The following is a 15,218-nucleotide window of genomic DNA, read 5'->3' as shown; positions in this document are numbered from 1 at the left end:
AGGGTCTTATATTCTATTATTATAATAAACAGAAATCATCTGGCCAAACACAGAGACTATAAATTTGGAGGTGAGAGAAGATTAAATAATTTTTGCTTGCAAATTTTAACCTTATGGAATTATGAAATACAAAGGCTGGAAGGCTCAATTAAAATAAATAAATAGGTTGTCTATGTATAAAAGGAACTCTCCAGCCTAAGTAATAAAGCGGCCAATCAATAAAAAGACTAACATTTTAAGTATTTAATGACAAAATGCCCTGGTTTTTTTTTTTTTTTTTTGAGACGGAGTCTTGCTCTGTCGCCCAAGCTGGAGTGCGGTGGCCAGATCTCAGCTCACTGCAAGCTCCGCCTCCCGGGTTTACACCATTCTCCTCTCTCAGCCTCCCGAGTAGCTGGGACTACAGGCGCCCACCACCTCGCCCGGCTAGTTTTTCGTATTTATAGTAGAGACGGGGTTTCACCATGTTAGCCAGGATGGTCTCGATCTCCTGACCTCGTGATCTGCCCGTCTCGGCCTCCCAAAGTGCTGGGATTACAGGCTTGAGCCACCGCGCTTGGCCTCCTGGTTTTCAAAATTAACATTCTGATAACCAGATTCTTTCTTTTTTTCCAACACAAGAAGGTCAATTTTAAACTTCTAGATAGCCAAATAAGCTCTATCGTATAAAGGTTTCAAAGTTAGTAAAGATGTGATCATTTATTCTGATACCATGGTCAATGTTTTAAACGTATCAAAGTAAAAATTACCCAACTCACTAATAACATACTATACCCTTTAGTCTTCTTAACTCACTCTTTTGTTTTTTTTTTTTTTTGCTAACTATTTTCGGTATGTGTTTCTACACATCTGCCTTCATCTGATTCACTGTCCACTTATTCTCATTGTCTCTCTGTATGTGTCTATCCTTCTCTGAATATGGCCCAGGATATCCTTGCACCTTCTGCTTCTAAGTTTGGTCTTCCCATTCTCCTTTTTGCCATCTCTGTCCTCTTCCTTCCTCTCCCTTCTTTAGCCATATGCTATAATCTAAATGTCTGTATTCCCCCAAAATTTACACATTAAAATCCTAACTCCCAAGATACAGTATTAGTAGGTGGGACCTTCTGAAGATGATTAGGTCATGAGGGTGTCCTCATGAACGGGATTAGTGCCCTTATAAAAGAGGCTCCAGAGAACTCTTTGTCTCCTTTGTCATGTGAGGATACCGCAAAAAGGTGCCATCTAGGATCCAGAAAGCAGGCCCTCCCCACACACGGAATCTACCTTGATCTTGAACTTCCCAGCCTCCAGAACTGTAAGAAATAAATCGGCCGGGCGCGGTGGCTCAAGCCTGTAATCCCAGCACTTTGGGAGGCCGAGACGGGCGGATCACGAGGTCAGGAGATCTAGACCATCCTGGCTAACACGCTGAAACCCCGTCTCTACTAAAAAATACAAAAAAAACTAGCCGGGCGAGGTGGCGGGCGCCTGTAGTCCCAGCTACTCTGGAGGCTGAGGCAGGAGAATGGCGTGAACCCGGGAGGCAGAGCTTGCAGTGAGCTGAGATCCGGCCACTGCACTCCAGCCTGGGCGACAGAGCGAGACTCTGTCTCAAAAAAAATAAATAAATAAATAAATAAATAAATCTGTGTTGTTTATAGAGTGCCCAGTTTATGGCGTTTTGTTAGAGCAACCCAGTAGGCTAAAGCGCCATGGTATTTAACTTACTTGATTACAGAATCTAAGATTTTAATCTCTGCTTGACCGTTTTTAGAGAGTAAGATGGTTTTTATTTCTGACTTTAAAAAATATTGTTTCTTGAGTTAATTTGTGTTGTGTGATCCATGAATTGATTTACTGAGTGAGTCAGTGTCATGAAAAAGTTCTGCTTACCTATCACAGAATAACAATGTTTCCTAAGGGTTTTGAAACAAAAAGCCAGTTCTTGGGCAGGAACAAATCAACTTATGGAGTCACTAACTTAAATTACTAAAAAATGGCATTAGAATTCTGAGACTTATGTCACTTATACACTCCTATTTTTAAAATTCAGATTTCTGCCGGGCACAGTGGTGCACACCTGTAATGCCAGCTACTAGAGAGGCTGGGGAGGGAAGATTGTTTGAGCCCAGTAGCTTGAGACCAGACTGGGAAACATAGCAAGACCCCATCTCAAAAAAATAAGTAAATTTCTTTAATAATTTTCTATCAAAAGGATACAATGTCTAATTTGATAACAGCTTATAAAAATGGTGTGAATTTAGTGACTGCTTAAATTATGACTTGGCTTTGACATTTCCATAGTTTTACCACTAATTAACAGACTCCTCCCTATTATAAGATATAATTAATAGCATTTTACAAATGTATGAACTCAAAGAAGGTCTACAGACAGCAAAAAATGAAGCAGAGACAATCCATTCAAATCAGATGGCCAAGAGTATAGCAGAAACTAGAACTGTTGGTTCGCAGAACATCACCATTTAACCTCTGTACTTCCACAATCAAAAATCTGTGCTTTACAATTTTGTTGTTTCATTCTTTACAATATCAACTTAATTATCTATGAATATAAGTGCAGCAAATAATGTCCGTTTCAATTGGAGTACATTTAAATAGTTTTCTTCTTTTGTTTTAAGATCTACTAAACTATGTTCTGCAATGAAAAAATTTCAAACAGGTTCCTAGACATAAAGAGAAAATCAGTTTGGTTGGGTGCAGTGGCTCACGCCTGTAATCCCAGCACTTTGGGAGGCCGAGGTGGGCAGATCACCAGAGGTCGGCAGTTCGAGATCAGCCTGACCAACATGGAGAAACCCCGTCTCTACTAAAAATACAAAATTAGCTGGGCGTGGTAGTGCATGTCTGTAATCCCAGTACTTGGAAGACTGAGGCAGGAAGATCGCTTGAACCCAGAAGGCGGGAGGCAGCAGTGAGGGGAGCTCACACACCATTGCACTTCAGCCTGGGCAACAAGAAAGAAACTCCGTCTCAAAAAAAAAAGAGAGAGAGAGAAAATCAGTTACTATAGTCCAGTATTTGATGTTACAGAGTACAGATTAGCCTTCTGAACAAACTAGGCATAGAAGAAAAAAGAAAGAGGAGGCTTAGAAGTCAAATAGCCCCATAATCAAAATTAAAACTTAGCATTTTTCACAAGCTAGAGAACAGCTGTATAAAGGTATCTATAATTTTCCCAAACATTGTGATTCTCCACAATATTCCAGAGTTTAATATACGACATACCCTAGGACAGTAAGTCACTGTGAACCAGTTTCTAGAGGGGCTTACACTGAAAAATTTTCCTGTTTTTTGTTTGTTGTTGTTGTTTTTAAGACGGAGTCTCACTCTGTCGCCCAGGCTGGAGCATAGTGGCGCAATCTCAGCTCACTGCAACCTCTGCCACCCAGGTTCAAGCGATTCTCCTGCCTCAGTCTCCTGAGTGGCTGGGACTACAGGGGCATGTCACCATGCCCGGCTAATTTTTTGTATTTTTAGTAGAGACGCGGTTTCATCGTGTTGGCCAGGATGGTCTCCATCTCCTGACCTTATGATCTGCCCGCCTTGGCCTCCCAAAGTGCTGGAATTACACGCATGAGCCACCGCACCCGGCCAATAATTTCCCTTTTAACCGTGATTCTAAGTTGCCAGCCCTTAGCAAGGCAGTATGCAAGAAGAATGACTCAGAGACAGGTGTTCTTAAAATGAAGTAAGCATGTAAGGTAAGGTACTAGCCTGTCATATGCAGCAATCATAAAGTTGAGGAGGAGGCTGATAGATTGTTCCACACTAATTTGGTGAGTAGAAGGAAGGCGCTTGTTCAACTGATAGTAGATGGAGGAGATGACAGTTTCAAGGCGGGACACACTGATTTCGGTGGTATGGTCCAGTGTATTAAGGCCATTGTCTCGGAAGGCTTCAATCATGTTCCAGATATCAACAAGATGAACTAAAAGACAAAGAAAATAAACTGTAAACAATGTGAAAGTGTGGTACTACCCTTCACAATAGGAATCTTAAATGTATCAACTAGTTCTTAAGTTTAAAGAGAAGAAACTCTTTAGCCAACAATGAGGAAACATTCGGTGGTCAAATAAAGAATATCAGTCCCAGACAACATCAAGAAGCCACCACAGTGGTATGGGAAGAACTACTTCCAGCCTTCACATTTAAATAGCTAGTATTTCACGTCTCTGCAAATAGTGACCCAAGCAATTCCTAACAAAGGATAATTTGAGAAAAAGATCAAGAAATACTCATAAGAACTTCTAGCCTTTTTGAAAATTTGCTGTATCACCTTGAGTCAACTTTATTGTATTACTTTAGCCTAGCAACTAAAGCAACATTTTACAACTGAAACTTTACTCTATGACCTAAAGAGAGAGACAAATACAACTGCATTAAGTAAAATATTAATATGCTTTAGAGGCTACTCAGAGCTCTGAACAACTCATAGTTCAGCCAAAAATAAATTTATCTACTGCATATTTCCTCCATTATTTAAGAGGCTAACTTTCTTTTAAATTCAATTTTCAGTAATAAAGTAGGCTCGGTAGCTGGGTCTACACTCCTCTTGAAAATGACAAAAATTCCTAGATGGAACATAAAAACTTCTTAAGTGCACAAAAAAAGTAAACAATACTAAACTACACAGAAAAGAGACATTTCCTTGAAAGAAAAATAATTAAGAATGATGCCTGACTGACTTCAAGCAACAAAGGAAGCAGAAGACTGCAAAATAATTTTAATGTGCTGAAAAGAAATCAAAACCACCAACAAAATTCTATACCTAGTATGAAAAAACTTTCAAGAAAAAAGGTTCAATAAAGACATTTTCAGGTAAAGAAAACCTGAAAGTATATGTTCCAACGCTGAAAAACTAGGGGAAGAACTGAAACTAGGAAAATACAACTATTCAATCCAAAAGAAGGTAAGAAACACAGAACAAGTAGCACAAACAGCACAAGAAAAGATGGTTGGTGTGGACGCAAATGTATCAGTTAACTGCAGTAACTATAAACATACTAACATACCACTTACAAGACAAAGACTGACAAATTCACATTTTTTTAAATAATCAAATTATATGCTGTTTGCAAAGGATATGTATAAAACATAAGGACATAAAAAAGGTTAAATATAAGTGGATGACAATTTCTAACCAAAACAAAGGTGATGTAACTTTGTTTGTAACAGGAAAAAAAGCAGGGGAGCTTGGAAAACCAAATGATCAACTCAACAGACACAGAAGTAGCATTTGGAAAAATCAAATACCTTTTCATAATAAAAACACAACAAACTAAAACTAGAAGAAAACTTCCTCAACCTGATAAAGGGTATCTACAACAAACCCCAGTGCCAACATCATACTTAATCAGGGAAGACTGAAAGCTCTGCCCTTAAGATCCAGAACAAGACACTTAAAGTACAGGCAGCAAAAAAGAGATACACTGCATTTTATTTAAATTTTAAAAGTCTGTGTTTCAAAGGATACTATCAAGAAAGTGAAGAGGCAACCCCAAAGAATGGAAAAAAAATTTGTAAACCAAGCATCCATTAAGGGTCTAGGATCCAAACATATAAAAACTCTTACAATTCAACAATTAAAAAAAGACAACCCAATTTAAAAATGGGCAAATAATTTAAATAGACATTTATCCAAAGAAGATATACAAATAGCCAACAAGCACATGAAAAGATGCTCAACATCATTAGTCATTAGGGAACTGCAAAAGAAAACTACAACAACATATCACTTCACACCCGTTAGAATAGCTAGACTTTTTACTTAAATGGAAAACAAGTGTCAGTGAGGATGTAAAGAGGTTGAAACTCGTATAAACTGCTGGTGCAAATGTAAAATCATGCAGCTGCTTTGGAAAACAATTCAGGAGTTCCTTAAGAAGTTACACACAGTTCCCATATGACCCAGCAATTCTACCCCTACAGAATTGAAAACATATGTCTACACAAAAACTTGTACAAATGTTCATAGGCACATTATTCATAATAGCCGAAAGTGAAAACAACCCAAATGTCCATCAACAGATACATGGATACATAAAATGTGACATATGCATACAATGGCATATTATTTGACCATAAAAAGGGATGAAGTGGCCAGGCATGGTGGCTCACGCCTGCAATCCCAGTACTTTGGGAGGCCAAGGCAGGCGGATCACTTGAGGCTGGGAGTTCGAAACCAGCCTGGCCAACATGGAGAAACTCCGTCTCTACTAAAAATACAAAATTACCCAGGTGTGGTGGCGCATGCCTGTAATCCCAGCTACTCAGGATGCTGAAGCAGGAAAATCACTTAAATTTGGGAGGCGGAGCCTGCAGTGAGCCGAGATCGTGCCATTGCACTCCAGCCTGAGCAACAAAAGTGAAACTCCATCTCAAAAAAAAAAAGGGGGGGGGGATGAAGTACTGATGCATTCTGCAATATGGATAAACCCTGAAAACATTATTCTAAGTAAAAGATACCAGACAGTTAAGACCACATATTCTAAGATTCTATTTATATGAAATGTCCACATAGGCAAATCCGTTAAAAAAAAAAGTATATTAGTAGTTGCCAGAGCTGGGAGACGAAGGGAAAGTAGAGTGACTGTTAATGGGTATGTGGTTTGTTTCTGGGGTGATGAAAATGTTCTAGAATTAGATAGTGATGATGGTTGTACAACTTTGTGGATATACTAAAAATCAGTGAAAAGACTATACATTCTAAAAGGGTGAATTTTATAGTATATGAACTTTATATTTTTTTAATGGTGGGACAAAACATATTGTTAAAGATAAAGAGGGTCACTGAATAATGATAAAAGTTTTAATTCATAAGAAAGATATCAGCAGCTTGATGCAGTGGTTCATGTCTGTAATCCCACTCCTGGCTTAGCTTGAAGCCAGGAGTTCATGACCAGCCTGGAGAACATAGTGGAAGCCCATCTCCACAAAAAAATTTTTTTTTAATTAGCTAGGCATAGTGGCACACGCCTGTAGTCTTAGCTACTAGGGAGGCTACAGCAGGAGGACTGCCTAAGCCCAGGAGCTCAAGGCTGCAGTTAGCTATGACTGCATCACTACACTTCAGCCTGCATGACAAAGTGAGATCCTGTGGTCAAAAAGAAAAAAGAAAAAGAAAAGAAAAGAAAGATATAGGAACTTTACATGTATTTACATCTAATAGAATAGTCTCAAAATATATAAAACAAAAATAAACACAACCTCCAAGGGACACACAGGAATTCAGAAGCTTAGTGCGGGATATTAACTCACCTCTCTTAGTAAGTGACAGTGCAATACCACTCAAAAAGTACAGATACAGACGATTTAACTTCACAACTAACAAAGTAGGCATAATGAGCACTACACAAAGTACAGCCTCCACTGATGAGAGAATATGCTTTATTTTCAAGTACACAAAGATACATATAAAAATTGACCACATCCTTGGCTAGGCACAGTGGCTCACACCTGTAATCCCAGCACTTTGGGAAGCTGAGGTGGGCAGATCACTTGAGATCAGGAGTTCAAGACAAGCCTGGCCAACATGGTGAAACCCCGTCTCTACTAAAAATACAAAAGTTAGCCAGGTGTGGTGGCTCTTGCCTGTAATCCCAGTAACTCGGGAGGCTGAGGCAGGAGAATCACTTGAATCTGGGAGGCGAAGTGCAGTAAGCCTAGATCTCGTCCCTGCACTGGGCCACAGAACGAGACCCTGTCTCAAAAAAAAAAAAAAATACTGACCATATCCTGAGCCATAAAGCAAATCTCAATAAATTTTAAAGACTAAAATCCTATGAGTCATGCTCTCTGATCAAAATGAAATTAAGTTAGAAATCATAATCGAAAGACAACTTTTAAAGGAAACCTTATTTTTAGAAATGAAGAAATACACTATCAGGAAACTTTCTTAATCTGATTAAGGTTGTCACAGGCTGAATATCTGTCCTCTGCAAAAATGATGCTGAAATGTAATTTAGGCCGGGCGCGGTGGCTCAAGCCTGTAATCCCAGCACTTTGGGAGGCTGAGACGGGCAGATCACGAGGTCAGCAGATCGAAACCATCCTGGCTAACACAGTGAAACCCCATCTCTACTAAAAAATACAAAAAACTAGCCGGGCGAGGTGGCGGACGCCTGTAGTCCCAGCTACTCGGGAGGCTGAGGCAGGAGAATGGCGTAAACTCGGGAGGCAAAGCTTGCAGTGAGCTGAGATCCGGCCACTGCACTCCAGCCTGGGCAACAGAGCGAGACTCTGTCTCAAAAAAAAAAAAAAGAAATGCAATTTAACCCCCACTGTGGCAGTATTGAGAGGTGGGCTTTAAGAGGTGATTGAATCATGAGGGCTCTGCCTTCATGAATGGATTAATCTACTCAAGGATTAATGGACTAATTAATTAATGAGTTATCATGGGAGTAGGACTGGTGGCTTTATAAAAAGAGGTAGAGAGACCTGCACTAGCACACTCAGCCTCCTCACCATGGGATGGTGTGCATGACCTCCAGACTCTGCAGAGAGTCCCCAGCCGCAAGATGGTTTTCAACATATATGGCCCCTCAATCTTAGACCTCCCAGGCTCCACAACTATACAAAATAAATTCCTTTCTTTATAAATCATCCAGTTCCAGGTACTCTGTTATAAGCAACAGAAAACTGGCTAAGACAAATGTTATCTACAAAGGACTTGCCACAAACATATTAATAGTACAATGAAAGGTTTTGCTCTGATAATGGGAATGAGATAAGGAATGCTCACTGTCCTCATTTCTATTGTATTTGAGGCTAAATTGACATAAATATTCAGATAAAGAAATAATTAGTGTATTGGAAATGAGTAACTGAAACTGTCATTATTCAGAAATAAGAAAACAATGTACACAGAAATCAAAGATTCTACAGATAAATTAGTATGAGTGGAGAACAATTGCTAGAAATAAGATTAAGATCTAAAGATCACTGTATTCTATACATCAGTAACATAACAATGAAATTTTAAAATAACAGTATCATGTCACTGAAGACCTAGGAATAAATCCAATGAAGAGGCTGGGCGTGGTGGCTCACTCCTGTAATCCCAGCACTTTGGGAGGCCAAGGCAGGTGGATCACTTGAGGCCAGGAGTTCAAGACCAGCCTGGAAAACACGGCAAAACTGTCTCTACTAAAAATACAAAAATTAGCTGGGTATGGTGGTGGGCGCCTATAGTCCCAGCTACTGGGGAGGCTGGGGCAGGAGAATCTCTTGAACCCTAGGAGGCAGAGGTTGCAGTGAGCCAAGATCGCGATACTACACTCCAGCCTAAATGATAGAGCAACACTAATTCAAAAAATAAATAAATAAAAATTTAAAAAAATAAAAAATCCAGTGAAGGATGTGCAACATCTCTACAAAGAAATGAAAGACCTAAATAGCTCTAGGGATGAACATATCCCACGTTCATAGGAGGAAATCTCAACACTGGCAATACGTCAATTCTCCCCAACTTGATTTACAGATTCAATACAATCCCAATCAAAATCTCTGCAGGACCATACAGTAAAAGAGGAATTTTACTATGTGTAAATTATACTTGAAAAAAGAAATGAAGAAAAAAAAAATACAGGGAAGTTCTTTGTTTTATTTTGTTGGTTTTAGTAGAAATTGGCAAGCAGATTCTAAAGTTTATATGAAAACAAATGTTAAAAAGACAAGACTATCCCAGAGAATCTTAAAAAGAAAAACAGAGCAAAGTAGGAAGACTTGCCGTGCCTGACACTTAGATTTACTAAATTCTAATAGTGGTTACTGCTACAAGAAACAGTGTGGTATTAGAACAGCCTGGTATTGGTAGAAGGATAGACAAACAGACCAGGGGAACACTAGTAGGTCAAAAAGCAGACCTTCTCATATATGGACACTGCCATGAATATTTCTTATACAGATTCATGAATATGTTCATATTCAATGAAAGAATATGGGAAGACTCTTTAGCAGTAAAGAAAATTGTTTATTTTCTTCTGTTTATTGACCCTTTCAATAAAAAGTAAAGGAACAATTGAAAATACATATGGAAAAACTTTTACAGATTCATGAATATATTCACATTCAATGAATGAGTATGAGAAGACTCTTTAGCAGTGAAGAAAATTGTTTATTTTCTTCTGTTTATTGACTGTTTATTGACCCTTTCAATAAAAAGTGAAGGAACAAGGCCAGGCGCGGTGGCTCATGCCTGGAATCCCAGCACTTTGGGAGGCCGAGGGGGGCAGATCACGAGGTCAGGAGATCGAGACCATCCTGGCTAACACGGTGAAACCCCGTCTCTACTAAAAATACAAAAAAAATTAGCCAGGTGAGGTGGCGGGCGCCTGTAGTCCCAGCTACTCAGGAGGCTGAGGCAGGAGAATGGCGTGAACCCGGGAGGCGGAGCTTGCAGTGAGCCGAGATCACGCCACTGCACTCCAGCCTGGGCGACAGAGCAAGACTTTGTCTCAAAAAAAAAAAAAAAATGAAAGAACAAGTGAACGTACACACGGAAAAAGCTGAAAGCTGACTATTACTTATCCCGTACATTATCAAAATTTTTTTCAGATCAACTCTAGAATCCTATGTGAAAGGTAACAAAATAAAACCTTTAGAAAAAAAATAATAAAACCTTTAGAACAACGCATCTTTTACTTTATATTACTAATGCCACTAGCCTACTCAGGCTCTCAACACTCCACACGTAGACTACTGTTTCCCAAGAATAATTATGGGAAGAATTATAAAATGAGTTGCTCTACGGCAGCGGTTTTCGAACTTTTTGACCACAAGCACAGAAATATATTTAAATCATCACATACACACATACACACACAAACACATATATACATCTAGACATATAAATATATTTAAATCATCACAGAAATATATTTAAACCATCACATACACAAACACATACATATATCTAGATATATTTAAAAAAAAGTTTTAGCCTTTAGAACATATTTTAGCCTTACCACACAAGCTGCATTCTAATATTTTATTTTTCTTCCTTTTTTTTCCTATTAAATGTTTTTAGTTCTGGCTACAGCCCATCAAAATGATTTCATGAAGCATTAATGTGTCACAACCCATAATGTAAAAAATAATACTTTGAGAAACCACTGAAGAAAGAAACATCACTTCAATCTAGGATGGCATGATAAATTCTTCAGAGAGAATTTTAAGTTAAGATTTGTGCGTAAGACTTACAGTGGGGTAGAATTTTATTTTATTTTATTTTATTTTTTATATATATTTTTGAGACAGAGTCAGTCTGTCACCCAGGCTAGAGTGCAGTGGTATCATCTCAGCTCACTGCCAGCTCTGCCTCCCGGGTTCACGCCATTCTCCTGCCTCAACCTCCTGAGTAGCTGGGACTACAGGCGCCCACCACTATGCCCAGCTATTTTTTGTATTTTTAGCAGAGACAGGGTTTCACTGTGTTAGCTAGGCTGGTCTCAATCTCCTGACCTCGTGATCTGCCCCCTCGGCCTCCCAAAGTGCTGGGATTACAGGCGTGAGCCACCGCGCCCGGCCCAAAGTAGGGTAGAATTTATCAGAGGTAATGTAATTTGCCCAAGATTACTTGTTTATAATAAATGGCAAAACCAGGTCTAAAACCAAGGTTTTTCAATTCTAAGGTTAATGTTCTTTCCATTGTATAAAACACTTTTTCCACTGATACAAACATGAGAAAAGTAAAATAATCCTGTCATGAGCTAGTTCATCTTCGTGGAAATAAAGAGAAGAAAGATTACGTATATACACACATACATACATATACATATACACAGACACACACTTTATTTTATAATCCACATGGTAGCAATTATTTATAGAAAAGGTTGATTCATGTTACATTAAGCTTAATCAGGAAAATCAATTCCAATTATATCTTTATCAAAAACATTGTTTTTCTTTTCCTCCAGCAGCTGATAAACTGTATTAATTTTGCATAAAACATTTTGTATAAAGCATTTCCTTAATAAAAGTGACAGAGAAATAGATTCTCCCATTTAAAGAACATTAATACTACACCACCCTCAAAACTAGTTCCATGATTGTTTGTTAAACATTTTGAGGAACAAAGGAGTAAAATGACAAGTTCTTCCATTACAAAGCTTACATACCGATAAATACTTTAGATAAAAAATAATTCAATCAGCATCACAATATAACTAAAAGATGTTAAAGTCTTTTCTAATATTGAGAACTCTCTCCAGCTATCACAGAAATGGGTAGAAACGACTCACGGTTGCATCGTTTTTGCACAAATCGTAATTTGCAGGCTGTTCTGTAAGTTGATAGTCGTATGACATCAAAATTCTGAGCACCTGAAAAAAGGCAAACAGAAATGCTCAACTAGATTTACCACTTAGTTTCCAAACGCTAGGAAGTGACTCCATTCTACTGTATTGCCATAGTACACCAGTCAGCTAGGACTTCTGTTTAAAAACGGAGAGTCAATTAAAACAATGGAGGGAGAAAAGGATAGGAAACACACGCATCCCCAACACGTGCTGGAACTCTGCTAGTCTTGCTCCTGATATCCTGTCTGCTTATCGGAGAAAGCTCCAAGGAGAGGAACACTTATGAGGTGAGTGAGTGAACTACATGATTAGGAAAGGGGAGTAGGGTGGCATCATGAGAAAGACCCAAGCCTAGAGTCAGAAAAGCTGCATTCCTGTTCCAGCCTGACCAACCACAGAATACGACTGTGGCCATGCGGCGTGCCTCTGCACATTAAGTGTCCTCACCTGGGAAATGAGGGAACGGACCAGCTGCCTGTAAGGTCCCCTTACAGGTCTGTGGCAGCCTGTATTTTCCTAAAAAAAAAAAAAAAATCGCCCACAACAGTATTTCCAGAACAGTATTTTATGTGCTTCTAGTATGTTGCCCCTCTCCATCAAGATCTAGAGATTCTTTCCTTCCACGTGAATGTGACCAGGACACTGTCACTGCCTCGTTGCACAGAATGCTGCAGAAGTACAGTGCAGGTCTTCTGGAGATAGATGATAACAGACGGCATAGCTTGCTCTGCTTTTGCTCTCCCGGGATGCTTGCGCTGGGAGCCCAGATGCCATACCAGACTGATGTGGACAGGCCACAGTGAGAGGATCGTAGGAAGAACTCAGTCCACCAACCAAACCAGCATCGATGGCCAAACGCACAGGTGAGCGAGCCTTCAAATGATTCAAGCCCTGAGCCTTTTCTTCTGCTGAGACCTCAGGCATCATGAAGCAAAGTCAAGACATCAGCACTGAACGCTGTTCTGAGTCTAGACCCACAAAATGCATACATAAAATTAATGGTTGTTTGAGGGGTAAGCAATATATGGTCAGAGTAACTAGAACAAAGCCTAAAATGATACATGACTCTATAAATCACATTTTGTTCTCATTTTCATTGCTGCAAATGAAGTCTCCTTGAATTTTAAGGCCACTTTAGATAGGGTTGCCCAGGTGAGATTCATTTCACCTATCCTGCCTTTATAAAATCTGGCAGCAACTTGTGACTCAATAAGGGAAAAGAGAACTGGCACAAATTATCTTGTATCAGTATTTACAGGTATCTCTCATTTGTCTTCATTACATGGTATGGGGGAGGGGGTGGGGGGGCTTAAAGGAAGGATTTTTCCAGGTTTTTGTTTTTTGTACACTGACGAAAAAGTGAAGGTTTATCTTAGTCTCACTTCCATCAACCTTCCTCTTGATGTCATGATTAAAATTATTTCCTCAGGTGATACCTGGTTCTCACAAAATATTTATCACTCTCTCTATATATATTATACAGTCCCACTTTCTCCTTTCAAATGTAAAAGCTTTATTAAAATATAATTCAAAGTCCAGATGCAGTAGCTCACGACTGTGATCTCAGTAGTTCAGGGGGCTGAGGCAGGAGGATCAGTGGAGCCCAGCAGTTTAAAACCAGCCTTTTTTTTTTGACAGACTCCATCTCTCCAGAAAAAAATTTTAGGCCAGACCCCATCTCTACAGAAAAAAAATGTAGGCCAGGCTTGGTGGCTCATACCTGTAATCCCAACACTTTGAGAGGCTGAGGAGGGCGGATTACTTGAGGTCAAGAGTTCGAGACCAGCCTGGCCAACATGGCGAAACCCTGTCTCTGGTAAAAATACAAAAATTAGGCCGGGTGCAGTGGCTCACAGCTGTAATCCCAGCACTTTGGGAGGCCAAGGCAGGTGGATCACGAGGTCAGGAGATTGAGACCACATGGTGAAACTGCGTCTCTACTAAAATACAAAAATTGACTGGGTGTGGTGGCGTGCATCTGTAGTCCCAGCTACTCGGGAGGCTGAGGCAGAGAAATCGCTTGAACCTGGGAGGCAGAGGTTGCAGTGAGCCGAGATCATGCCACACTGCACTCCAGCCTGGCGACAGAGCAAGACTCCATCTCAAAAAAAAAAAAAAAAAAAATTAGCTGGGCATGGTGGCACCTGCCTGTAGTCCCAGCTACTTGGGAGGCTGAAGCAGGAGAATCACTTGAACCCAGAAGGCAGAGGGTTGCAGTGAGCTGAGACTGCACCACTGCACTGCACTCCAGCCTAGGATTGCAGTGCAGCAAGACTCAGCCTCAAAAATAATTTTTTTTTTAAATGAGCCAAGCAAGGTGGCACCCATGTGTAGTCCCAGCTGCTCTAGGGGCCGAGGGAGATGGATCACTTGAGCCCAAAAGTTCAAGGTTGTAGTGAGCCATGACTGTGCCACTGCACTCCAGTCTGGGCAACAGAGCAAGACTCTATATATATATCATATATTATATATATTTCATTATTATATATTTTTATATTATATAAATATGGTATTTATAATTCACATTCCATACAACTCACCCATTTAAAGTGTGCAACTCAGTGGTGTTTACTACACAGTTGTGCAATCATCACCACAATCAATTTAAAACATTTTCATCATCCCAAAAAGAAACCTCTTCCCCTCAGCAGACACTTTACCTACCATGCCCAGCTAATTTTTAATATTTTTTTTTGTAGAGATGGGATCTCACTATGTTGCCCAGGATGGTCTTGAACTCCTGGGCTCAAGCCATCCTCCTGCCTCAACCTCCCAAAGTGCTGGGATTACCGGCTTGAGCCACTGCACCCAGCCCTGCCCACATTTTAATTGGGTTGTCTTTTTATTATTGAGTTGTAAATGTTCTTCACATACTCTAGATACAAGTCACTTGTGAGATACATGATTAGCAAAATA

General features: G+C 39.7%; 1 protein-coding gene across 33 annotated transcripts in view; it reads right to left on the bottom strand.

The window, feature by feature from the left end:
• The window catches only part of DTNB (dystrobrevin beta), a 309,281-nt gene that overhangs the window by 251,412 nt on the left and 42,651 nt on the right, over positions 1-15,218 (bottom strand). For all 33 annotated transcript variants that reach the window (XR_004428453.1, XR_004428456.1, XR_004428457.1 and 30 more), the window contains 2 exons: positions 12,246-12,326; positions 3,718-3,931 (listed from right to left, as the gene is read on the bottom strand). Coding sequence is in view for 28 of the 33 variants with exons in the window: in XM_033176347.1 (XP_033032238.1) it covers positions 3,718-3,931; positions 12,246-12,326 (295 nt within the window). In the remaining 5 variants the exon portion in view is untranslated. The remainder of the gene's footprint in view (positions 1-3,717; positions 3,932-12,245; positions 12,327-15,218) is intronic.

The sequence above is a fragment of the Trachypithecus francoisi genome, unplaced genomic scaffold, assembly GCF_009764315.1.
Source record: "Trachypithecus francoisi isolate TF-2019V2 unplaced genomic scaffold, Tfra_2.0 Lachesis_group17, whole genome shotgun sequence".
NCBI lineage: Eukaryota > Metazoa > Chordata > Mammalia > Primates > Cercopithecidae > Trachypithecus > Trachypithecus francoisi.
This window is presented reverse-complemented; position numbering and strand designations above follow the sequence as displayed.